The 27187-nt window shown below is 39.6% G+C and overlaps 1 protein-coding gene across 2 annotated transcripts; it reads right to left on the bottom strand.

The window, feature by feature from the left end:
- Nucleotides 1-347: 347 nt before the first annotated feature.
- LOC138041476 (uncharacterized) lies at nucleotides 348-20374 on the bottom strand. Of its 2 annotated transcripts, none has more exons than XM_068887226.1 (4): nucleotides 20161-20374; nucleotides 11160-11258; nucleotides 9312-9404; nucleotides 348-573 (listed from the first exon to the last, which is right to left on the bottom strand). In XM_068887226.1, exons 1-4 carry the CDS (start codon nucleotides 20225-20227, stop codon nucleotides 488-490), a joined length of 345 nt encoding a protein of 114 aa, XP_068743327.1. In that variant the 5' UTR covers nucleotides 20228-20374; the 3' UTR covers nucleotides 348-487. The 2 variants fall into 2 exon arrangements, with proteins under 2 accessions (XP_068743327.1, XP_068743328.1); XM_068887227.1 differs by having other exon boundaries at nucleotides 348-570.
- Nucleotides 20375-27187: the final 6813 nt, after the last annotated feature.

The following is a 27187-nucleotide window of genomic DNA, read 5'->3' as shown; positions in this document are numbered from 1 at the left end:
ACACCGTGTACTAAGTCCCGCTAATGAGATGCATTTTTCCATTCGACAACGGGTCGTCCATCAAATGTTCTGCAAGTGCTAATCGACGAATCGAATAGCAACTGCAAAGCGACTTTGCGACTCGTATCTATTCAGGTGTATTGGACAGCCCTCGGTAATGATGCAAGGCTATTCTAAAGAAGACACCTGATTGTTTATCATTGGATGCGCGACCATGCAAGAAACCAAAATAACTTTCACAGCATGGGCATGGGGTTGTCATATCAGTTGCAACTCGAACGAAAGGGGATGAAATGTGATGAGATGTAATGCCATTACAAATGGTCCCACATAAACAGGCTGAATGGTTGTTTGTAATGCAGTTTATTAATTTTTATTTCTTTTTAACACTAATTTTAATCGTTCGGTTTTCATACTGGTGGGTTACAGTGAACTACTATGACATGCTTCATAATTATGCTTTGATTCGGGCTTCCTGTGATCACTCCTACTGGTCCTGCTGAGTACTGTGACGCTTGTCGACGACCTGCAATTTGATACCTGGTGGCAATGCAATCCAGTCTTTAGCTCCTACTGATCAAAAACAATGAGATATGGTTAGGTATATTTTTTAGAAAAAAAAGATTGCTCACTTTATTTTGCTAAGCGCTAGCAGAACCGAAAGACAGGAAACAAAGAAAAAAGGTTGAATCAAATCACACAATTTAGGCGTCCAGAGTTCACGTCGGATTTTTGTTTGTAGTAAGTCCAGGAATAAGCCACTTGAAGTGCATGCAAATCGTAAACCGGAAGTGCTCAATTTCAAACTATGAAAATCATTATTATATCTGTTTGAAAGTACGAACGCTATGATTGGGTAATTTAGCGGGCCCTATTCTACGATACGGCCAATACGGCCGTTGTCTTACTAACCTCGTTTTCTCGATCCGTACTGTAACTTACAGATTTTTCCCCAATGATCTATGGTATAAATGAATGGAAGAAGCTTGGTCGACCATAACTCACAGTACGGACCTCGAGAACTCGGTTAGCCGAGAGATATGTATTTCGTGAAACGAGGTTATTGTGGGAAATCGTGTGTTTGTATTTGTAAACGCTCTTCTTTAATATGTTCCCATAAAGATTTCGGAAAAGGAGCGATGGGAGGAAAGGCTCCAACAGCTGCCTTTCTTAACTACTCTGGGTCAGTACCCCACAACACAACACGTGATCATTTGACCAATGATGTTTTGAACGCCCTTTACCAACGACGAAATAGGTAGGCATTGGATGGCATTTAGAACTCGATCCATTTTAGTTAGTCCATGTTTAATCAGTTTTAGTAGTCCATGCATGGACCTGGTCCGGCCATCCATGCAGTCCTTGGACTACGGGTCAGTGAAATGCACCTGCCTAAAGAAATACATTTGAAGAGTGCAATCGGTAAATTTCGACATCGGAAAACAAGAAAAATTTTAATTCATAAACCATATTCAAGATAAAATAGTTAGGAAAAGGGGAGGTGAACTGATAAAGAAAAGAAAACAATAGAATATGTTGCTGTTGCAAACACCGGGAAGAAAAACTGTGCCAGAAGGTGATAAAATATATTTTCCTTCATCGAGGGTACGTACACTTTACGTTTTAGCCAGAAAATTTTGAAAGCCCTCTTAGTAATGTTGTGTTGCTGCCATTGTTGAAGTGAGCCCCAATTGATAATTGTCTTGTTTAGTTGTCCGAATAGATCTTACAGTCAACTCTCTCATAACGGACACCTTTGTAAGACGGACACCTCTATAAGACGGACACCTGGTGCTGGTCCCGGCCGTTAAGACGGACACCTCCATAAGACGGACAACGGACGCTTTGAAATCGTCAACGGACACTTGCGAAGAGCTGAATGTTATCGCAAATTACGATTTAGGGAAGAAAAATTCTTGTACGTGACTCTTTTTAACACCAGGCGTTTAATTGACAGCTCTTATCTTGTCTTCGGAATGCATACAGTACAAGTTAAAATTAAATCAGTCATTGTCCCATTCAAAAAATAACTTGGGAGGTGACAACCGAATTGTATTGTAATCTAAAACAAGTAGGTTTCGTTCAAGTAAATAACTTAAAACAAACTTTAAACAGACGCGTATTCACTCTGCACAGGTTCAGCATTATTATCTCAAAATTCCTGGGATCATGTTACGTCGACTCTCTGTAAGCCGGACACCTCTCTAAGACGGACAGCTGAGGCCGGTCCCGATGGTGTCCGTCTTAGAGAGAGTTGACTGTATTCCTTTGTACATTTTGATTTGATCCTTTGTCTTGTTCATTAATTTTAAAAGAATGCATGCATGCATTCTTTCTAATAAACAAAAGAAAGGACCAAATCTCTCGAGTATATATCTTCATATGATCTCAATTGGGAAGACATAATACAAGGGCACCCAACGAGGAAATTAAACCAAAGTCTTTGAGAAGCAAATGTAGGCTCCTTGTAATATATAGACTGTCTTAGGCCCGTTTCAAATGTCGAACTTTAAATGTGCCGAATCTAATGCAAATGAGCGAAAACAATAGATTTTACTCATTTGCATTAGATTCGGCACATGTAAAGTTCGACGTTTGAAACGGGCCTAAAGAGAGTTTTTTTTTTATCACCCAGAAAACCTTGAAGTGTCTGAAAATTTTAGGGAATGAACTCAAATCTTCAGATCAGAAATTGATCACTGAAAGTTTAAGAAGAAAAAGAAAACCAGTTTTTATACAGAAGAAGGGTTCTACACCCGAAACGTCTGTGATTTTTTAAAAAAAACTACTGACAGTTTTTCAATCACTCTACTTGTTTTTCCAAGTGTCACACATATCCTACAAAAAGATTTGATTGGTTCTGACCAAATCCAGAAGTTAGATGTATAATTTGCACAGGTATCACACTTTTTGCACTGTCTTACACCTAAACTGCATTCCTCTTCACCAATCAGAAAATCGAGTAATTTTTTCATGCATATTATTAGCATTTTTATGTCAATATTTGATTGTGATAAAAAAAAAAAAACCAAGGAATTTCACCCCTCAATCTGTTTAACTTGCGAACAAGCGTTGTTGCTTTTAAGTGGCTTTTCAGTGGAAATATATATCTTAAAGCGTCTTATCGCAAGTTAAGGACGTTCGCGCTAATTGTTTGTGCGCAACGTTACTGCGCAGGTAACACGACTGTAATATTTCACGCGTTACTTCGAGCATTAGTGAACCTTTGCAAAAACCGTGGACGATAAGTCTAGCACTCTGTTGGATCAGAGAAGATCGTGATCAGCCAAAATTGATTAAAAGATATGAAAGTCAAGTGGACTACTGCAAGACTGATATTCGCGTAGTTTTATCAGTCGTACACCAGTCGACTTGACTTTCATAAATATTATTCAACCATTAGTGAAAATAACACGGCGACAAAAACGCCGTGGAAAAAATTCCAGGCCATCATGAAACGTTATAGAGAAGTGAGCGGGAGGGTGGAAAAACCCTGGAAAAGGTAGTTGATCGAGTAGTGGCTGAAAGTTTGGAAAACTCGAGGCCGAACCATTGCGTAAATTTAGTGGGGCTGTTATTATTTTTTTTAATGTTTTTATTACCCTACGAACTCAAGTTCAAAATGAATGCATGGTTTTGAAGTTCTTTTCCTTTACTTTTGTCAAAACAGCGAAGAATTTCATTTTTGTCCTCGTCCGCTTGAATAGTGCGCACCTGCGAGGAACGACCGCGATTACATTTCACAAAAGCCACACTCCAGAAGATGAGCATGACTGCAATGGAGAGAGATTATACTAACTTCACTAACCAAATGAAGATGACGCTTACTTGAAACTTCGTTGCTATGCTCGAGAAAGTATTTCTTTAAATAAAAACCCTTCATCCCTTCAACGATCGATCCTGTCTTGGGTTCCAGTCCTTCCCCGACTGGTCACGCAAAAACGTGACAAACGAAATTTTCCAAGAGCTTTGCAACATCACATCGATTTTACTCGTTTAGATCATTGATGACCCCTATTTTTTTTTAAATCATGAATCAATTACTTTACTTACTATCTGCAAAATATGTTAAAATGAAAAAATTCTCACCGTAAGAAGTTATATTTTTTAAAATTTTCTTTTCTCGCGCCATCGAATTCCGGAAGTGGTTGCAACGGGTAAAGCTCACGAAAACGCTCGCCGATGATGAACTCTACTGTCTAGGACATCCTTAGCGGCATGCAATTATCTAAAAATCTCACTCCTAAAAACCTATGCACGGAAACCTTCAATCGAAAAGTTTATTTTTAGATTTTCGATGGGTGAGCAGATGAGGCTACATCTCGTTATTATGACCGATTTATCGAAATTAAGGCATTTTTCCCCTGCCATTTTCTCCAAAACATTTCGGTGACCCTCACCGTAGAAAGATTTTGGCGCGAACGTCCATAAATTATGTAAACAACAGCAATGAAACACGTTTGTTTAAGTTGTACCTTAGAGTTCGTAGGTATAGTCGACAAGAATCTTCGCGGTCATTACTGGGTTGTCAGTATGGCAATCCCAGTCGAAAAATGGGTAATATTTCGTCGTTTTCTTTGTTTTCCGTGTCGGTAAAAGTCTTGCCTGTCACTCCCCTGCTAAGTGGTGTCTTTGTGCATAGAGCCTTCTGCGCGTATTTTTTTAGGATCGAGAGGGTAGTGGAAATGCGTAGATTTCTCTGGTGGACACAGCAGAATATTTAACTTAACCTGCAATGGCGTCGAAAGTCTTGTAACGCGAATGCCGTTTTAGTGGATCTTTAAACAACATACACCCTTATGTAGCTCAATAATGGAGAGTCAATTGGATAAACAAGACAGGCGGTGAAAAATAAATAGGAGTAATGGACTTCGACAACAATCTATCGCCCGTCGAGCCGAAATCAAAGTGAGCTGTATTTCTAATATTTTACCAAGTGTGCTGTTATGTAGAACACTGAAACCAAATGGAAAATTCACTGGTAACTTATGCGTTCAACAAAGACAGAGAACCGTAATCGAACATCTTCAGTGGATCTGTGATCTCTGTTGTCTGGCTTTTGTATAATTTTATTTGTACTCAACTCTGCACAGTCTTCAGGTAAAAAAATAATTGGAAATGTGACAGCCAAGAATTATTTGAAAGAAAGCTTGTTGTCTATTTTGTGCTTCATTATTCAAGGAAAAGGTTCTTCATGGAAACGGTTTGATCCTGAAATTTATTTTGTTGTTATATTGCGTATGGTAATTTGACGCTATTGAGTTTCTTCTCTTCACGCACTTAATGAAATAGGAAGGGGTTTTTGCCTCTAATAGCAAATATGTTGTTTGTTTCAAAACATTTTTCGCTGGAAAAGGTGGCCTTTATTAATTCATCACATTTTATAAGCATTTTCGCGTCAAAATGAGGTTAACGTCTTTCTGGTGTGTTAACTTAATTACATATACCATGTGCGCCTCGTGAGTTTGTAGTTGTCGTCTGCTGTAAGCTTGATTTCCTCTTTCAAAATTACCTCCAGAACCTACTTTTTGCGTAGAATAAGCTTTTAGAATGATGTTCTTGTCTTCTGTGGTGATACTTAACGATTCGGGAACATTTTGTGAAATTTTATTTATAACGGTTCACAGGCGCAACTTGATCGCCCGATTATGCATAACATCCACTTGGCCTTTTGACATCGCATTGAAAAAAACTCAAAGATATTCGCGGACCGGTTGATTTCTCTGAAATTTGAAAGGATGATTGCTAACGAATTAAGAAAGAGTTTTCAAAATAGCTAAAAATTCCTGTGTTAAGCATGAGAATTCGACAAAGAGGTAAAAGCGACTAAATTTGTTGTGTGCGTTGCTATTTTTGTTTTGATTGTTGTGCAAATTTTGACAGAGAACACTACATTATGAAAAAATATCTACAGATAGATTGTTAAAAAAATCTTTATTTTTAGCGGTTATTTGAACAAAAAAGATGTAACGTTTGACGAGAAATAATATTTTTGTTAATATTTGAAAGAAAATTTTGGCGGAAATCGGGACGCGGTGAAAATGAGTTAACAAATTTGCATACGTGCGTTGAAATGTGATACGCGACGAGACAGGAATTTTTTGTCTCTGACAAATGATTTTGTCATCGTACTGTAAAATAAAGTTTATTTGGGAAGCCAACAATAATTCTTTAACTACCTGGTTAATCCAATTTATTGCTACGACTTGCTAGTGCGAAGATTGTTTACATGAAAGTCATGCTTTTTGCGAATTTGTGAGTGTCATGAAATTTCATCATTTGCGTGACAATGTATCCCTTTACTCTAACACAAAAACATTCAGATAGTAACAAACTTATAATTATTTAACCATGTCTTCGTCTTTTGTGCTTGTCAGCATTGTGATTTGCGATAGTTCGCAAGTCTGTTTTGTATCTAATAGATGTTTAGATTTTCAATTAAATGGCCGCTCAACCTCGCGATTGTGTTAATGGTTCACCCTGAAGTCAAAATAGATACGTTTCTCAGGAACCGGACAGAGAAGGCGTCCTGACCCGACAGATGAAATGTAAATATTCAGTTATATATTACAACAAAATTAAAAAACCAAAGACGGACGTTTCTTGGCTAAAAAGTACGTTCTTTGACTCTGAAAACGACGAACGATTAACATTCTTTCCCACATAGGCAGCCCAAGCTCGGTGTACGATTTATAGATTTTGTATGGGAAAATATACTTTCAGCTTATAAATGCTAAAGTAAGCTGTAAATGCAGAAATAAACTTCACTTACCTCTAGGTGCAGCTGTCCTCGTCTTTTCTGTGCAATCGGAGGGCAAACTGTGTCCGTTTTAGACGGGTTTGTGGCTTACGAATTTTTGCGATGTCTTTAATTGTTATGAGGGGAAATGAGATAAGTGAAGTTTATTTCTACATTTACAGCTTACTTTAGCATTTATAAGCTCAAAGTATCTTTTCCCATACAAAGTCTATAAATCGTACACCGAGCTTGGGCTGCCTGCGTTTCCCGTAGTTCATTCAGTTGACACAAGGTGATCACCTGATGGTTGCCTAGCACGTGATCAATTTCATCATGACCTTTCCGTTTATTCATAAAAGTCAGAAATTGCAGAACGTTTCGTGTTTTTAAGATCGATTGTTATTAATCTTTCGATGAGAATTCGATTCAGAGTTATATATAAAAAGTATGTTATTTTTTTCCGTCATCTGTCTTTTGGCTTGGCTTTTTCTGATGGCATCAGATTAGACTAACAAGAAGAGGAATTATGAAGCGGAAACCACACCTTCAGTCCTTTCTTAGTGTGTGCAATAAACGTTTGCTTAGTGCAGCAAGACATGCTGGAAAACGTCCGTCAGAGCAATTTGCATTTAGTTTTTTGCAGACTATTCATTTAAAGAAAAAACGAGTGAATTTTACTAAAGACCGTGTTTTGTTTTCTTTAAACGGAATTTATTACCAAAGCTTAAAAAACTAAAAGACCTCAAAATGGCACAGGACATTACAAAATAATTAAACATGTGAACGTGTGAGCCAAAGGGCCTCTGCTGGCGCGAAATGTGGGTGACCCCTCAAATTGTGTTAATGACCCCCCACTGAAAAAATTAACTGGAACACTGCAGTTCAATATCACCAATTCAGTGCCTTCCTTTTTTGTGTAACACATACCACAGGCAACCCAATGTACGCTTTATGGAGCGTCTAGTTGACTTTTTTTTTTTCAGCGAAGAGCGCTAAAGGTAAAAGTGGAAACTATTTGGAAAACGTAAAGCGGTCTCTAAACGCATTCCAAGTTAGTAAATATCGTTTTCTTGTAGGATAAGACTTGAGGGGTCCAAACTTCGGAAGGAATTTCAAATTAAGTGATAATCATCGTTTTTTCTCGATTAGGAGTTTCGGCGTCCGAAATTCGGAAAGCATTTCAAGTGGTACCGGTAATCTTCTTTTCTTGGATAAGAGTTTAAGGGTCCAAAATTCGGAAAACCTTTCAAGTTCAATAGTATAACCATCGTTTTCTTTCTCGGATAAGAGTCGAGGGGTCCGAAATTCGGAGGGCATTCCAAGTTAAGTAGTAATCATTGTTTTTTTGTCGGATAAGACTCGAGGGTCCGAAATTCGCAGGGCATTTCAAGTAAACTAGTAATTATCGTTTTTTACTTTTAAGTAGTTTATCATAGTTTTTTAGTAGGATACGTGCTGAGGAGTCCGAAAAGGCATTTTAAGTTAGGTAGTAATCATAGCTTTTTGTCGGATAAGAGTTTTTATGGGGTCCGAAATTCGGAAGACCATTCAATGTAGGTTGGTAATGACCGTTTCAGTTGCATTGATGAGTATGAAGGGTATTCGAAATTCGGAAGGTCTTTTTGTGAATATTAAACTGTGTTCTTACGTATTTAGGCTTGCTCATTGGAAGAAAAAAATGGTATTGTGTTTTTTTAAATTGTGACTCGTGTGAACTTGACGGAGACCTTATTTCTCCCCGATGGAAAACTCAACTTTACCTGTATTGGCAAAATTCTTCAGTGCGTTGTGATTGTTTTATACCAAATTTCTCTAAAATGTAATGCCACAAATTAGTTTGGAACGCGTTGAAATCTTCATTTCAGAAATTGTTCGCTGAAAGTTACCTTCTAAGAACTCCCAAGCGAACCATTTGCTTATCCAAAACTACTAGCTGACCTTTTAGAGTGCCAAAAATTGCAAAAACACCCTTTCCAACCAGGGAATTCTTTCCCTGGTTGCGAATCTCTTAGGTGATGTTTTAGTAAAGAATTCTATGGCTGTTTGGCAACATAGAATCGAAATTTTTAGAACAGTTTTACTCTCCCGAACACGTATTTCACCTTGTTTGCCTTCCTTTTCCTTTTCAGTTGCAGGTTGCCTCACTCGTTTTTGACTTAGTAATTCATTCAATAAAGTTTTTGTTGCACAAGTTCGCATTTGTTTCAATTCAATTTTTTTTTGTGTGTAAATCTCAGTTTATCCGGGTGTAAATCGGAGGCTAATACAAATGAATGTTTGTTAGTTTCGTTTCGTTGGACTTAAGCTTAATTTTTCTGTTTTTTCCTTATCGATTCTTTTCTTTAATTTTACTCCAGTCTATTTTACATTTAGCATCAGTATCTTGAACAGAACAAACGTCGGATATTTGATTATTTGGCTTTCACACTGAACCAGGTGAGTAATTGCTATTACGTTTGCAGTCAAGTATAGCCGTACGCCGGGCCATAGAAATGATATGATCAAGGAAACATTTGTCTTTTTTAGCAAAATCTAACAAACTGATTTCAACGAAATGAAAGAATTTCCTAACCAAACGATCCTTTCGGTCCCTCGCTTTCTCGCTTCCCTGTCTGCGGTACCGGCGGAAGTGGTAGTTGCCTACGAACTTGGAGATGGGATGACCCTGTCGATCAAGCACAAAAAGAGAAATAAATTAAGATTCACCGTTACAACTATCGCTGTAAGAATTCCAGTGTTTTTCGACGAAGAATAATATGGACATTCACAGCGGCGGTAGAGGATAAGCGGTAAATACTTTTTGGTATCCCTTATCAACCTTCTTAATATTGCATTCATTATAATGTTGAATACATTATATTAAGGGGTACGTGAATTACCTACAATCCTGGTCAAAAGTTGTTGGGAAGGTTGCGTTCATCACTTCACGTCGTACCTAATTCGATTGTTCGAACTATTGGGTGTACTATTTGGGAAATGCCATGCTCTTGTGGGCCCCCCTCCCCCATATTCAATGTTGGAGTTCTTCATGCAAGAAAAGTCACCATTTTCTTCCTGGAAAATCCAACATTGATAAGGGGGAGGGCGGTTATCTCTAAAGTGATGGTACCTTCCCAACACTTTTGTCCAGGATTGTAGTCGACAAGCTCAATGCCAGGTGGGGATCATAACAAAAATCACTTTATTTTACTGACTTTAATTACGAAATGCACTTGACGAGTGCAATCGAGATTGGAAAATTAACAAGAAAAACAGTCAATTATAATCAATAAACCACATCCAACATAAAAGAGTTCTCATCATAAAAAGGGGAGGTGAACTGATTTCTCTTTATCAGGGTTATGTATAATATACGTTGTATGTAGAAAATCTATTGTAATCGCTACTGCCATTATTGAAAGAGAACCCCAAGCGCAAAATGTCTTGTTTCGTTGTCCGACTTCTTTTTTCCTTTTTTCAAGAGCTGAATGTTGCCGCACTTGTATTTGATTTATAATTCATTCAATAAATCTTCTATGCATAAATTTGCATAAAGTTTCATTTATTTTGTTTTTAATTTCTAAATCAGTTGTAAATCAAGGAAGTTTTCCAGACTAGATTCGTTCAGCGCGTGGATCTACCCTGGTTCCAGAGGTTTTTCTTGAGCCACGCCAGAGCCGCGAGGAGGTGAAGACAAGACGCGAAGCGGTGAGAGGAGAAAAACCTCTGGTTATATCTTGGACTTTCACTTTCACGCAGACGCTAGTGTCAGGATCTGACCCTCAGGCTCCGATTGGTTGATATTTTTACAAACACGCAAATCAATATGATTGGTTCGTTTGATTGGTAATAACGAGGGGACGCGTGATTGCTAAGTTGCCATTGGTCCTTTTTGTAATAATGAATTTGACGCGTTTGACAGCTGGCGTGTGCATGGAATTTGAGATTCAAGTCCAAGGTAACCAGAGGTCTTCTCGACGCTTCGCGACTCGTCCTCACCGCTTTGAAGTTCTCTCGCGGCTAAAAAAAAAAAATCTCTGGGACCAGGGTACGAGTGGATCCAGCCCGAGTGTACATCGAAATCCTAAAACGTATGTTTTATTCTCGTTTCGTTTGACTTTCGAGTATTTTTCTCTTCTTTTCCTTATCGATTGTTTTCTCTAATCACTTTACTCCAGTGTATAGTACAATTACCATCAGTATCGAATTATGGACAAAACAAACGTTAATTTAACTGGGCCGCATTTAGACGTTTGTTTTTTGGCTTTGACACTGAACTAAGAGAGATGCTACTTCGTCGACAGTCAAGTGATATGATCAAGGAAACATTTTTGTAAGCAAAATCTAACAAACGAACCGAAATGTTTGCTTGAGTTTTTAAGACATCAGTGTCAAGAAATTGAACCCATTACATCTCCTAACGAAATGAACGAATCCCAACCTATCGATCCTTTCGGCCCCTCGTTTTCTCGCTTCTCTTGCAATCCATCATTTACTGCCGGTAGCCCTGCGGGCCCTTGAATACGGAGATGCGATGAACCTGTCGATTAAGCACAAGGGGAAATAAAGTTTAACCTTAATACAACTATCTTGTCTTTCTAGACGAAGAACAATATAAATATTTCCAGCGGCTGTAGACGATGAGCTCAATACCAGATGGGACTCATAACAAACTCACTATAAGCACAAAACACAATCAGCGGTTACAAATTAACATTTGCTTGAACTGCATAGTTTTTTTATAAAAGCTTAACGTTTCGTATGTTACAACATACATCATTAGAAGGGATAATTATTCAGTTACAAATAAATTTAAATTCAAATATACCACTGAAACTAATTGGGAACTAACGAATTTGATTGACAAGTAACGAAATTTAAACGACAAGAAATACGCTAATAATAGAGATAAAGGAATTTCTAGTTTCTAAAGAAACTGTGGTGCTGCGACGGTAGGAGAGTGAAAGAGGAAAATTTAGTTTTATCAAACGTTTTGATAAAGGTCGAATTACCACGGTGATGGCTATACCTAGCTTGGAGCCGGTCTAGAGAGGAGTAGTAGGGCGCCTCCTTCTCTCCACTAGCCTGTGTGGACACCTTGAGAAGTGCCAGGACACCCTCAGCCCCCTTGACCAGGGATACCGTTTGGGCAGGTAGAGCTCAGTAGCCTTGGTAGGCTGTGTACCTAGAGAGTTGCTCACCCGAATTAAAGGAAAGTCTGTACCAGCGAATTTGGCGGAAAAGACCAAAAGTATTAGTCCAACGGCAATAAAGATGGTTCAGCAACGCACTGTGGAGTGCGAAGGGCACGCCGGAGCACAAAGAAAGGCTTGGTCATCCACTGCAGCCGAGGAAGTCCCCAGATGTAACGATGTATTCGTGGGACTGGATCCTGACTTTCAAGGCCGAGAGAGTGGGATCGTCCCTGTGCAACGGCTTTTCCACTATAATATCATTCACGCAAAGGTTACATTGCACATTTCATCCACTCACCTATACATGATTCATCCAAGTTTTATCTCATCTCTCATCAAGTCACCTTAAGCCATGTGGCGATGGGGGACAGGCGAAGCAACAGGTGTAGGTGACCACTGGCAGTTGTAGCCTTGATCCTGCACGTAGGTGGCCTCGGACTTTGGTCGTTCGTCCCTATATTCGGGGCAATAGGGGAGTCCGACAGCATCCTTGGCAACTGAGCAGCCCTATTAAGGACAGCACTGCTCACCCTAGTAAGGGAGGGGCCTAGAAAAGGTGGCCTAAAGATTTCCTGCCTTACATCAATCTGGCCAGCTAGCCGCGGCTGGCAGATCATCCACGCATGCGGTCGAATCCAAATGAGAAAGAGAAAACTCACTATTGGAACATGGAATGTTCGCACTCTTATGGAGAGGCAACAGCGGAAGACCTCAAAGGAGAACAGCTCTGGTTGCCAAAGAACTATCACGATACAACAAGGACATTGCAGCCTTAAGCGAGACTCGGTTTGCAGAGAAGGGGTCTCTTACCGAACCAGTTAGTGGCTACACCTCCTTCTGGAAAGGAAAGGCCATGGACGAGGACAGGATCCACGGAGTTGGCCTAGCTATTATTTCCAGTCTTGCGAAACAGCTTCTCACTCTGCCTATTAGCATCAACAAGCGACTAATCAAGCTCCGCTTACCCCACGGCCACAACCGGTACGTAACAATCATCGCTGCATACGCACCAACGCTTACCAGCCCAGAGGAGACAATCGAGCAATTCTATGCCAACCTCATTTCTGTACTTGAATCTGTCCCTGCCAAGTTGGCCGTGATCTCAGTCGCTGGGAAGGAGTGATCGGCAGACACGGCACAGGTAATCTGAACGCCAACGGTCTCCTGCTGCTAAACAAGTGCACTGATACGACTTGGGCATCACCAACACGGTATTCAGAATGGCAGACCAATACAAGACCTCTTGGATGCACCCCAGATCCAAACAATGGCACCTTATCGATTATGTGATCGTCCGTCAGCGTGATGTACGGGGTGTCCTCATTACCAGAGGTATGCGAGGAGCTGAATGCTGGACAGACCATAGGCTCATCCGCTCTACACTAAATCTCATTATTCCCCCTCTCCATCGAAAGCACCCGAAACTGTCCAGAAGATTATTCAACGTCGCCAAACTTCAGCAGCGTCAATATCTTGAAAGTTTCCAGTTCAAACTGGATGAAAAACTTGTTGCTGCTGAACTAAGTTCTGACGTGCCAACCCAGAAATGGAACCAGTTCAGAGAGGCAGTAACAGGAGCAGCAAAGGCAGTACTTGGCCCAAAATCCTGTAACCATCAGGATTTGTTTGACGAGAACGATGGTGACATAGATGAACTTTTCGCCAAATAGAACAAGGCATACATGGAGTGGCAAAATAACCCGGGCTCTACTCCAAAGAAGGGCACGTTCAGATCATACCAAACCTTGGTGCAAAGGGAACTACGGAAGATGCATGACAAATGGTGGGAGAAGAAAGCTGAAGGAATCTAAGGCTTCGCTGATTCCAACAACTCTAAGCAGTTCTTCAACTCTCTTAAAACGTTGCTTGGTCCTTCAAAATCTGGCTCTAGTCCACTGCTCTCCACAGACGGAACCATATTCATCAAGGGCAAGGCTGCTATCAGAGAAAGATGGAACGAACACTTCAGTCAGCTTCTGAACCGCCCATCCTCATTTGACCCTATCGTACTTGACCATATCCCCCAAAGAGCACTCATTGAAGACACTGACGACCCTCCTTGGCTAGATGATGTCAGGAAAGCCATCAAACAGATGAGCAGTGGCAAGGCACCTGGAAGGGATGGAATATCTGCAGAAATATTCAAAGCCCTTAGCAACGAGGCTCTACAGACATTCCATGGAATACCCATTAGCATCTGGGAAATGGAAGAAATGCCAGCTGACTTTCGTGACGCAACCATTGTCGCATTATTTAAGAACAAAGGGTTCAAGAGCAGACTGTTGGAACCATAGAGGCATATCACTACCCTCTACTGCCGGGAAAATCCTAGCTCGTATTATCGCAGTTTGGATTTCGCCGTAACCGCAGCACAACTGACATGATCTTTACAGTCAGACAGATTCAAGAAAAATGCACTGAGCAGAACATTTGCTTCTACGCAATCTTCATCGACCTGACCAAAGCATTTGACACGGTCAATGGAGAAGCGCTGTGGGTCATCCTTGCGAAACTTGGCTGCCCAGCGAAATTCACCAACCTCATCAGACTGCTTTATGATGACATGACCTTAGATGTGTTGTCGGCCGGCAAATCCTCTGAAAGATTTGATATCTCAAATGGAGTGAAGCAAGGATGCGTGCTCGCTCCAGTGTTATTCCACCTCTACTTCACACAAGTGATACTTCATGCCACCAGAGATAAACTGGATCTGGGCATCTACATCCGTTACCGTCTCGATGGGTCACTATTTGACCAGTCCTATTCTCTGACAGCAAAGACGAAAACGCTGGAGAGGTTACTAATTGAAGCGCTGTTTGCCGATGACTGTGCTCTTATGGTCCACAATGTACACCATGTGCAAGTAATTGTTGACGTATTCTCTGAAGCTGCGAAACATTTTGGCTTAACGAGCAGTCTCAGCAAGACAGAGGTCCTTCTCCAGCCTGCACCAGCGACCCGTCCTCAAAAGCCTTGTATCACCATCGATGGCACTCAGCTAAAGAATGTCGAGTCATTCAAATACCTAGGGAGTATCATCTCCAATGATGGGACTCTGGACAGGGAAATTACAACCAGGATTCAGAAAGCTAGCCAGGATTTTGGCAGACTTCATATCAAGGTCTTACAGGACCAAAGCATCTCTCTGTCTACCAAACTCAAGGTCTACAACGCAATAATTCTTCCATCACTGCTGTACGGCTGTGAAACCTGGACTCTTTATGGCAGGCATCTAAGAAAGCTCGAGCAGCTCCACACACGCTCACTGCGCTCCATTATGCGGATACGCTGGCAAGATCGCGTCTCGAACCAAGACGTTCTAGAGAGGGCAAGTACTACCAGTATCGAGACTGTGGTCCTCAAAGCCTGAGAGCTATCTCAGGGCAGACGCAACCAAGGCTGACCCAAGAAGAGATACAAGGACAACCTCAAGTCCAACCTCAAATGGGCAGGAATTCAACCGAAGGAACTGGAGACTGCTACAGCCAATAGATCTGGATGGCGAGCGACTGTCCAGAGAGTTGCTAGAAACTTCGACCGCTGCCTGTATATTGCAGCAGCTAGGAATCGCCGTAAAAGAGCAGCGAAGACCCCAATCACAACTGGTGGCACACCATGCCCGATCTGTTGCCGTGTGTGTGCCTCGGACTTTGGACTTCAGAGCCACAAGCGTGTCCACCGATGGCACTTGTTCATTTCCACTTGTTAATTTCAACTACAACTGATGGCTTCAAACCATCAACTTTTGTGCTTTGTTAATGTTATTCTCGGGTTCGAGAGACAACCTATTATTATTATTATTATTATCATCATCATCATCATCATCATCATCATCATCATCATCATCATCATCATCATTATTATTATTATTATTATTATTATTATTATTATTATTATTATTATTATTATTATTATTACAGGAGCCCATCTGGAGCGTCCAACTTCCATACAGCGTCTGTGAAATGGCAACAACCTATTATTATTATTATTATTATTATTATTATTATCATTATCATTATCATTATCATTATCATTATCATTATTATTATTGTTATTATATTACTTCCATACAGCGTCTGTGAAATGGCATTTTCACAAGTAGGTTTATTTTTAGACTAGCCCTTCCCGCGAATTAGGTCAAAAAACAAAGGCAGTTCCGGTTCGGTGACCCTATGACGTCAGCTTAATTTCTTGTAATTGGTCATCGGGCTCCTGTGGGAGTCTAATTAGCGGGAAATTCAATCTAAAAATAACCTTACTTGCTCCAGATGGGGTCCTGATTATTATTATTATTATTATTATTATTATTATTATTATTATTATTATTATTATTATTATTATTATTATTATTATTATTATTATTATTATTTTTATTTTTATTATTATCAGTACCTCCGTGAACGATTTGGAAAGCTGACGTTTCGAGCGTTAGCCGTTTGTCAAAGCGAATAGAGGAATTGTGGGTGTTGTTGGTTTTTATGCGAGTGTGGAGGAGCTTCGCCATTGGTGGAAATATGGTAAAATGAATTTGTGAATAAATTAATGAAATTAGAGCCGTTCATTGATTCCGTTAGGATAGAGTGCACCTAGCTGAAAGATAAATTTTTGTTCCAGATTCTTGCGGCTTTACAACTGTGTTCTCTTGGTGTAAGGATAGGCCGCAAATTGTCATGTTGTGGTGGGAGTTATTAGGAAGATTAAAATGGCGGGCAACTGGTTTTGATGCATCTGTGTCGTTTTTTTTCTACATCTCGTAGGTGTTCGCAAAATTTGTTTTCTTTTCAATCGCTGCGACCTCCTTCATTCTTCGTAATTAAGACGCCGAAACCCACGATGCCTAACCTCAAGACACTCGCCAAGGAGCTACGCCAGGAAGTCGTAAGTTACCTCTATCCTTTCCCTTTCATTTCTAGTCATTTAGCATTCCGCTTAGCTATCCACATTTTCGCTAAAAGTAGGTTCTGTAGCCACATCAATTTCATCAGCCGGTATCTCCGGCACAAAGTAATTCCCAAAGGTTTCCGTTCGAATTTCCACTCGTCTACTTTCTCTAATGTTTCCAATTTCAACCAAAAATACCTTCACGAAATTAAGCGCGCCCAAAACACTCTTTACGCTTCATCATAGACCCTTTGCATATATGACGCCTAAATTTGAATAACAATACTTTGCACATCCTTAGCCTCGTATTTATGTTTCTAGACATAGGAGTTTTCAAATGAATGTGAGGCTTAGGATGTACATTGCCATTTGTGCAAAGGGTCTATGAGAGGTACGATCAGAGCCATGCACTCTAAACGCAACGAACTAAACAAGCAAATTATCGAATGTCGCTGTCAGCTTTCCATTGTATGTCCTCGACATTAAACTTTCAGTCAACGACAACGGTTTATCTACAAGCGCACACTATAAACCAACAGATTGCCGTAATTACTTGCTGCATTCGTCCTCTCATCCACAACTCGTAAAAATGCCATTCCATTTTCTCAACTTCTTAGGGCGCTTTCCTTTTGTCAGAAATGGCCGGCCAGACCCGTCAGTTTGCAAAGAAAATGCAACGATTTGACGGAACACTTGCACGATAATCCCTCGCACTGTTCCAGAGGAGCATATATCATTCTCGACGTGTGTTATAGTGAAGGCGTTGTAGAGCTATTCCTTCCAAATGGCCGGTCTGGCTGGTCAGTTCTTTCAAATGGAAAGCGCACTTAGACTAACGCGCCTCTGTAGTGACGAGTCCGACTTTAAAAGCAAGTGCAAGGTAATGAGACAGTTTCTCAAAAAACGTGGCTACCTTGACTCCGCTGTCACCACAGGCAAACATCGTGCCCAAGAAATCGATCGAGAAACCGCCCTACAAATGTTACTGAACGAAGAAACTAACTTTCTCTCTCACCTACTATCCACAAAACCATGCAGTCAAAATGTCATTCTCAAAAACTTCAAATTTGTTCGCATTGATCCCAAAACTACATATATTTCCTCTATCACCACATATTTCATTCAAACGCGACAAAAACATAGGTACCTTTCTAGTTAGGAGCACATTTAAGTCTGAAAACCAACCGGGAACTTTCAAATGTCCACGCACACCATGCAAAATTTGTCCTTTTATTTCTAACATGGCTAACTAAAGATCTAAGGACCGAATCGATCCGTGAAAATCACTGACCACTTAACATGCATGCAAATGTCATCTATTGCATAACCTGCACACTATGTAAGAAGACCATCATAGGCGAAACAGGGAGAAGATTGGCGGACCGCTTTTGCGAACACCTACGAGATGTAGAAAAAAAGCGACACAGAATCATCAAAACCAGTTGTGCGCCATTTTAATCTTCCTAATCACTCTTACCACAACATGCCAATTTGCAGCCTATCCTTACACCACGGGAACATAGAAAAGCCGCAAGAATCTGGAAGAAAAAAATCATTTTTCAACTAGTTACACTCTTTCCTCATGAGATCAATGAACGCCTCTCATTTCATTAATTAATTCATAAATTCATGCTACCATATTTCAATTCCTCTATTAGCTCAGACGAAGGGCTAACGCTCGACTCGTCAACTTCCCAAATCGTTCACGGAGGTAATTTGACCTTTATCAATACGTTTGATAAAACCAAATTTTCCCGAACAGAGATAAAGGGACGATTATTTAAACGAACTTTAGACAACGTTTATGAAATTCATTCTCTAACCCATGTTTAAACCATGACTACCGATTATTGAAACGTTGTTTATCAAAAACAGTGTTTAGACAGTGTCTAAACGCCGACTAAGGAACAATAGTAAGTTAGACCTGCTCAAAAGAAAGGTTTAAACGCTGTTTAACGATATTTTCATGGTCAACCATTTTGAAATAGAAGGACCACTGTGCTACAGACAGTTAACCCTTTCACTGCCGAGGGCTTTCCCATTGACGAGTATAATCGTGTACCGTTAGACAGAGTAAAATCTGTAAGTTTCATTGGCAATTATGGCGGTGAAAGGTTGAGAAACTACACCAATTGGAGTAATATACATGTTCGACAAATTCGGCACCTTAGGGATAGATTTAACCCATTAGAGGAATGCGACGACGAGACTTTCGAATCAGTGCGCTTTCGCCTTAGAAAGGACTTGGTCGTTGACCTTTTTAAAATTTTGGATAAAGATCTTTAACATCAAGCAAGGAGAGGTCTGCCACTTACACCAAAGCAAGTGCTAATTGCTTTGAGATTATATGCGACAGGAACTTTCCAGAAGGTTACTGGCGATTTATTTGGTGTTTCTATACTTGCTGCATGTACAGTAATTCACAAGGTTTCAAGGGCTATTGCGAAACAAAAAGGACAATTCCCAGAGAACCTGGCTGATTCTAAGAGAAATTGTTATGCTGTTGCGCACTTTCCAGGTGTGATCGGGACCATCGATTGTACCCACATCAGGATCATATGTCCAAACAAAGAAAATGCTATGGCATTTGTTAAAGGAAGCAGTTTTACTCCGTCAACGTCCAAGCCGTTTTTGATAGCGATGCCTTTATTACTAACATCGCAGCCCGCTGGCCAGGATCGACTCTCGACTTACGCATTTTTGAGAACAGCAAGATCGCAGACAAATTAAGAAGTGGAGCTATTGATTGCATTCTTGTGGGTGACAGTAGATACGCATGTAGAGCATATTTAATTACACTAATCCTCAAGCCAAAGAATGCAGGAGAAGTGCGCTACAATACTGCACATAGGTGTAACTAGATTTGCTATTGAGAGATGTTTTGGATTGCTAAAGAGACGTTTTCCGTGTCTGCACTTGGGACCGCGCTCCGCCTTGGCGAATTCCCTCGTTATGGTGGCAACTGCAGTGTTGCATAATTTCACCCTTATGCATCGAGAACAAGACTTTGATGAGGACATTGAAGATTGAGAAGTTCCATTTGACATTATTGCTGCAGCAGACACAAGTGGGAATGCCAAACGCCAGCTCATTATTTCACGATACTTGGCTTAATAAGATTAAAATTAAATGGCATTTAGTCGTCGAAGACGAAATCCTTGCGGATTTTGCGGATTTTTTTTGTGAGCAAATTTCTGCTAACGCTTTCAATCCTGAGCATACGTACAAACTCTCTTTAACGGAGGTTGGACTGGCCATGGATAGCCGTAAAGAAGATGGGTGAACAAGCAATTTTGTTATAAACGATCTATGTGAACTAATCAGTCTGAAAGTCAATCAGATTCTTAAAACTATAACAAAACTTACCCCTGGCACTCTCAATCATGGACAAAAATAACAGACATGTGAGTAAGTAAAAAGTCTTCGTCAACATTCTCGATTTGAGATGAGCGAACGTATACTGAAAAGGTCTCTGAATTTCGCAAAGCGCAGAAAGCCACTTTTCTCAGCCAGAAATGGATAACTATAGCGTTCTTAGAACTTTCTGAGCTGCAGGCTTTTACTGATTTGCAAGTTACATGCTCATGATATCCCGTTCTGCAGCTAATGGCACAGTCGTTAACACTGGATGATTAATTTGCCTCTGGTGCTTTGCTGCCCATAAGAAGGATATTGAATAAAAATTGCTTCTTGTATTAATTTCAAGGTAAAATACGATTCAGCTTAGAAGCATGCTACTGTCTGTCAAAGAGATTTAACAGCACTTTTCATTTGTCAGTAGTTTAGGAATACCTGAGTCAGTTTATGTTTCCTCTTTATAGGAGAACTAATTAAATCGGACCCTATGGATTACCAGGATCACGAATGTAAATGGGAATTTAGGGGAATGTTTGTTATTTTCGGGGATGAAGATGCATTTGGAAAACTTGAAAAAGTTCCTGATTGTCACACATAAATTTGAGGTCATGGCCAAAAAATGTACTATTGGTGGATCTTCCTAGAATGAAACCAAAAAAAAAAGTAGTAATTTGGTATTGTTTCTACTACAACTTTAAACTAAGATCTCTTCACTAGGTCACAAGGAAATGGTTTTCAGCGATTTAAATTTTGGCCAGAAAAATGAAGAATTCTCCAGAAAGATAGAGAGCCCATCTACATTGAGTATCAGACTACGGTTCATTAAGCGGACGTCCTACGGTGGTTTTAGTAAAATTGTCGAAATTTGGTTGACATTACTTTTCAGTGATCTAGTATAAAATTACGACAAGAAGTGGGCTGTAAGGGTAACTTGATTCCCTTGTAAAACTGAATAAGTTGTTAGGATTACATTTTTGATTAGACAATGGTGCAATTCATATAAAACGTGACAACAATTAAGTGAAAATATCGTCATTGAGTGAGTTTAAATGATGAAATAAAATAATGAAATTTGCCAGAGAGGACGAATTATGCAATGAGCACTCAGAATAACGCATTTAGCTCAGTCCCAGAGTTCAACAACTGCGTGTTTTTTTTTTTCATAGATTCAACCAGCACGTTTTTGTCAAAATCGCTTAAGACTGGTGTTAAACCTATTTTATCATTTATAGATATGTATTTCTTTCTCAGCGTGAGTGTATGTATAGCGCACCTTATATTTAAATGCAAATTACTATAAATTATTTATTCCTCATTTACCGATGAAAGTCAGACAAACCGGTACCGGTAAAACATGGGTGGTGATTGTAATAAGTAAAAGCAAGCGACGAGTCAATTGGTAAGAGACAGGATTTCTTCCACTTGCAAAGGTGCCAGCTGAACCTCGAACTGCTTCTGCGACGGGTTCACATTCAATACGAGGGTTGCGTGGCATTTTTCCAACGCGAAACTAGCAAGTGTTTCAGAGTATTTGATTTAAAAATCGTATATTGAGAGATTCAGTCTTCTCTATCAACTACAATCTCACAAAACAACACTTTGCAACATCAAGAAATTAATCCGTGTTATGTTTAATGTAAACCATTCAAACAAGGACTGGTTAACACAAAATATATCTCCCTCTAATAGTTTTAATTTTTTTTCGTGAAAAGGCAACACTGGTTTACATTCCATGCGCCAAGGACAGCAGTAGTATATTAGAAAGGCGCCAAAATATGTAAGTCATCTGTTTTGAGACAGCGGAATATTATTAATCCCAGCAAGACGTTCATTTGTAAATGAGTGAATGGAAAGGAATCGGTTCGACGCACATGATACATGACCACTTCAATGCATTAGACTAAGTGCAAACGGACGCAACAAATCCCAGCATTGATAGGAGTTGTTTGTTCGGCACATGTTGGATGGTTTGGCAGTGGTCTGCAAACATGCAGATGCAACAACTCCCAACAATGACTTGTAAGGGCGTGCAGTGTATTATGGGAAGGACAAGACTTACAAAATTCGGCTGCCATCTTGTTTTCAACATCTTAATGTGTTGCTATCCCCATAGAAACCACTTCTAATGCGCGTGCGTGGCCCCAAAAATGTTGGAAGAGCTGCATAAACGGATCCAACATTGTTGTGGTACGCTTCGGCGATCACAGAACAACACGCAACAACATTCGGCAGAGTATACAAACGGAAGCAACTTGCACCACACAAAAATGTTGGGACTTTTTTTTAATTAAATAAATAAAAGTAATTGAAAAGAAGAGCGGCACGCGGAAAGCGAATTGCAAAGTCTATACGTCTTGTGCTTTTTTTGCCTTCGGCAAAGGGCACAGTCTAAAAAAACAAAAGAAAAACATGCTTTCAAAGATATAGAGAAGATATTTACATTTTATTAGGTTTTGGTTTTTTTGTAGACCCAGGTCCAAAGGCTTATCAAAGCCCGAAAGGCTTCCCATTTCTTCTTTACAGAGAGGCATTGTTTTGTATTTGATAAATGTGTCACAGTTTAAAATGAAGCAAAAAGTTATTTCAATTAGGGGATGCTCTTTCAGCGCGACAAAGCCGGATATATTACTTGGCAATTAGGCAACAGAAATTGATTGGGAGTGGAGTTTGTGGTCAGAGCTACGTGGCCGGCCTCAGATCCAAATCCGTATTTATGTGTAAGTAGCTGTGTTAACTCAAAGGCCTAGACGTTGGCAAGACTGCAGCCATTTAAAAAGACTATTTCAATTTTTTTCCCTTTTTGCATCTCCTGGCCAGAGTAAGTGTATCAAAATCTCTCTATGATATAAAGTTCACTTGATGTCGTCTACAAGTCCAACTTTCTTTAAAAACAATCTGTTATTAACTGGCGTTGTAACAATTTGTATAGGAAATGGTATGAACGCGAGTTCATTTCGTGACTTATGGGCACGAGTTATGTCTTTGATTGCGCAATTTGAAAACTTTCAAAACATGATGAGTGACCATAAATCGTATGAACTTACATACATACATTACATATGTTGCGGACAGTTTATAACTCCATTTTGTATGCGAATTATTATTACTGTTATCCTTTTTTCGTGTCATATTCTTTTCAACTCAAGTAACACTACCTCGTTAGTGAACAGAATCAGTTTAGTGTCTCAGGAGTTTTCTCGTTATTCCCCAAGGGGCCAATTAGTAGAACTATATTAGGACCGAAAATTTTGTTAAATCGTTTTTTTTGTCCTGCTCAACCGAGTGACTGTTAAACCGAGTACTCTTTTTTCCTGTCTTGTTGCGCACATTCGGTAAGCCTTGTTATTTGTTAAATAATCTTTTTAGTTTACGTTTTACGTAGTTACAGTCCTAACTTATATTACTGTATTTCTTTCTTTTCGTAGCGAACCTCGCATTGCCCCCGGTTTGTTGTCGGCAAAGGCGTGTGTTCCGATTAAAGCAAGTTGTTTTTTATGTCGAGTGAATTCTGTCCTTCATAACATATGTATGTAATGTATGTATGTAAGTTCATACGATTTCTTATTTCTTATATACCCAACAAAATAACTTCTTCGCTTTGTTTCCATAGCAACTTCCGTATTGCACACTATAACCTGTTTTTTGTACTCTATAACCTATTTATGCATTCGTCATTGACCAATTAAAATCGCCATATTTTATTGAGTATGTAACATGAAGTTAAAAGCGATGAGTTTACTGCCCTTTGTAGATTTAAGGTGATCCCCTGGTTTTGCATTGCGCAACACTACTTCCCATAATTTCTTGCGTCATTTACATGGCGCGCACAGTAGCGCGGGCACATTGATAAAATGGCGGATTTTCATTAACGCCAAGTCTAATCCGTCAAGGAATGGCTCTTTTCTCCTGAACGAGTACGATGACGCCTATTTTTTATTTAAGATATTTGCTGAGATCAGTGTTTCGATGGAGTAGAGGATAAATCCGCAAAAATGTATGGCCAGTTTTTTGGCAATGTCATAAAAATGTACGGAAGGAGCCATTACGAGTCGAATAGCTCACACTAAAGTAAAATCTATTTTGGAGTGTTAAGTACTCACAAAGGCATTCAAATAAATTTTTCAGGTACGTACTTGAATAGGCTATTTCCGAGTTCATGTCCATCTCCTCTTCAAAGCGAGTCAAAGTGCGAAAATTAGGTTTCATTCATATGTAAAGTAGAACTAATAACCATCACAAAAACTTCGCACTCAGTAGACTCGCTTTGAAGAGGAGGCAGACCTGAACTCGGAAATGGCCTATTAACCATAAAATGACACCTCGCTCTGCGTTATACGTTGGACAACATTTTATGAAATCGAGCTGAATTTGTCCAACATTGGGGGTGCGCAGCAATTGTCAAAGTAGTTCAAATAGCCGTATTCGTCAGCGTCATATAGTGAAAACGAGCAGGGTGATCCCGCTTTTTATTACATTTTTATCATCTCCTTGACATGTTATAACGGTTTGCGAAGTTTCATGGGAAATCTATGACGACTTCTATTTCTAGGGAATCACCTTCAAAGATGTTTGATAAGCGACTTTCCAATTAATACTTTCATTTAGTGGAAGATTAATATCTTTGTGCCACTTTTCTTGACATTAAATTGGCCTTTCACATTTTTTTGGAACAATTTCTTTTTAAATAAATTTAGTTGGTTTTTGACTCATTAGAAATTTTCATATTTATGGGTTTTCGTGTTTCGCCTACGCAGATGGTTTATTGCTGAGATTATCCCAAAGAAGGTTAGAGGTCGAACTTTTAAGTTATATTTATCCTGAAAAGCATTAAAGGAGAGAAAACTAGAGGATTCGTTCCGTGTTAAACACGGACATTGCCTATACATGGAACCTTGAACTGGGCGAGCTGTCAGTCCGTTCATTTGAGACCTCGATAGCCACTAAAAGTGACAGCGACCTACAGATTTCATACGCAGGAAATAGTAATTTAGAAAAAAAGTGATTGGATATCCTGCCGCAAAACGAGTGAGGGTGAGTATAACGGTCATTTACTAACCGGCAATACTTGAGGCGAATTATATTTTTGCGTGTTCGAAAGATCTTCATTTTATGTCACTGTTTGTGCCTTCTTTAAAAATCTTAGTGTTTTTTGTTTTTATTGTAGTTAACTGATGAGATACCGAAGCATCAACAGGATGCTATTCTATCTTTTTAGGCAGCAAGAAACCTGTGAAGTGGTTTCCATAAGACGAGTACAATCTGGAGGAGGTTAGATGTTATCATCAGTTTGCTTCATGTTTTGTTAGATTTTATTTCGTCTTTTAATTTTCCTTTCCGTGTCCTCTTCTCGTTGAGTGTGCGAATGAATTTTCTGTTGTTTTTTTGTAAAGAATTCCAGTTACCTTCCCTTTTTTTTACGTTGCTGCATTATTAATTTCAAAATTATTTTTAAAATGCGCGCCTCCTTTGCATCGAACAGCTCTTTGGAACTTGATGCACCTTAGTCTAAGGTTACGTCATCCTGGATATTGCAATTACTTATATATAAAATAGGCACGCACTGCGTACGTGTGGTAGAGCACAGCGCTTTATTCCATAACTGTCAACTGGGCTGTGTTTTGTTTTCCAGGAGATTCAAGTTGTCTTTGCGTAATATGTAGCTCTAATAGTACACGATTTTGTTTTGGTACCGTATACCATTGTAGTGCCATGATGGATGTCTTAAGTAAATAGCCCCCATCAGAAGACGTGTGGTTACTAGTAAAATACTAAACCAAGAAAGATTTAAGAAAATAAAAGGGAATCGAGAAACATTGGCTTCGAGGCTGAAGTTTCCTTAGAACTTCGTTTTTAACACCAGTTTAAGCGTGTGCCCTGAGCGTATGACAGCTTTCCAAAACAAAAGTACACTGAAGGTAAATCCTGTCCGGCGGGGTTAGTATCTGGATGGGAGACCTCAAAATAAAACGACATAGGGCCAAAAATTATATTCTAACGCTCAAAAACGCGAACTAAGCAAGGTACAGGTTTTGTTAGCCTGCATTATGCAAAACAAATATTGATGCAAAAGTTAATAACTATTGATAAACAGTTTATAGGAAGAACAGAAGAAAGTTTTTAGAAGTGTCGATCGAGAATAAAATATTTTGCCATCAGGAACAAAATTTGCGACACGAAAGTAGTAGCCAAAACGCGGGCTCGGGGCCGGAGTAGTGTAGGGTTTCAATTTTTGTCGTTATTCTCCTGTACTGCTGATGCGCTTTAGTCTGAGTTTACGTCATCGTGGATCCTGTAACAAGATTTCCGCACAGGTCCCTACTTCATTATGCATACGCTCTTTTGTTTCAAGAAAACAATAGTGATAACAATAGACATCCTCTGGGAATGTGGCTATATGGACTTTACAAAAACCGGTCTAACTCCTGACTGAAATACGGAAAATCGAACATTTTCTCTGCAATTTTGGAACTTTTAATTTCCTGAAGTTTTACTCATCTTTTCAATTTTAGAACAAGCGAAAGAAGTAGAGTTTCAAGCAGTCGTTGTAATAGGGTTCAGGTTCTCATGCGTAACAAACAGACCAAATAAGAGTACTGTTATCAAAAATTTAATGGCTACATGCACCTGCACTTTCGGTCTTTTTCTTTGACCACGTTTTAACACAGCCTTTGGTTATTTCACGGCGACGAAGGAAAGTTTTGTTCTTTGCACCACTCTATGCACCGCTCGGGATCGGCTAGATTGAAAGCAGAGACAATTTTCAAATAATCAAATCTTGCTTTGCTGATGCTAGTACTTCGGTAGCCATCTTGATTATTACGAAGTCACCACTTTGCCTCAAAAGAATCAAAACGTGAAACGATTAATTTCAATGAACTTGTGCATTAAAGTTTCCCATGAAGGATGCACCAATCAGACTGGAAGCGTGGTACACTCTTCCGTGCAATGAACTTATAAGAGTGCCGCACGGGGCATGAAGTAAAACTGAGCAGATCACAGATCGTAGCAATACTAGATAAACCTAAATCTATCGCAG

This window comes from Montipora capricornis, chromosome 3, assembly GCF_036669925.1.
Source record: "Montipora capricornis isolate CH-2021 chromosome 3, ASM3666992v2, whole genome shotgun sequence".
NCBI classification, from domain to species: domain Eukaryota; kingdom Metazoa; phylum Cnidaria; class Anthozoa; order Scleractinia; family Acroporidae; genus Montipora; species Montipora capricornis.
This window is presented reverse-complemented; position numbering and strand designations above follow the sequence as displayed.

Excerpts from the sequence above, each read along its gene's own strand:
- LOC138041476 (XM_068887226.1), bottom strand. The coding sequence starts at position 20,227 with ATGTTGACGAAGACTTTTTACTTACTCACATGTCTGTTATTTTTGTCC. Across the intron at positions 11,259-20,160 it reads CATGATTGAGAGTGCCAGGG|GTTCATCGCATCTCCGTATT; the intron begins GTAAGTTTTGTT and ends CTTAATCGACAG. Across the intron at positions 9,405-11,159 it reads GGGGCCGAAAGGATCGATAG|GGTCATCCCATCTCCAAGTT; the intron begins GTTGGGATTCGT and ends CTTGATCGACAG.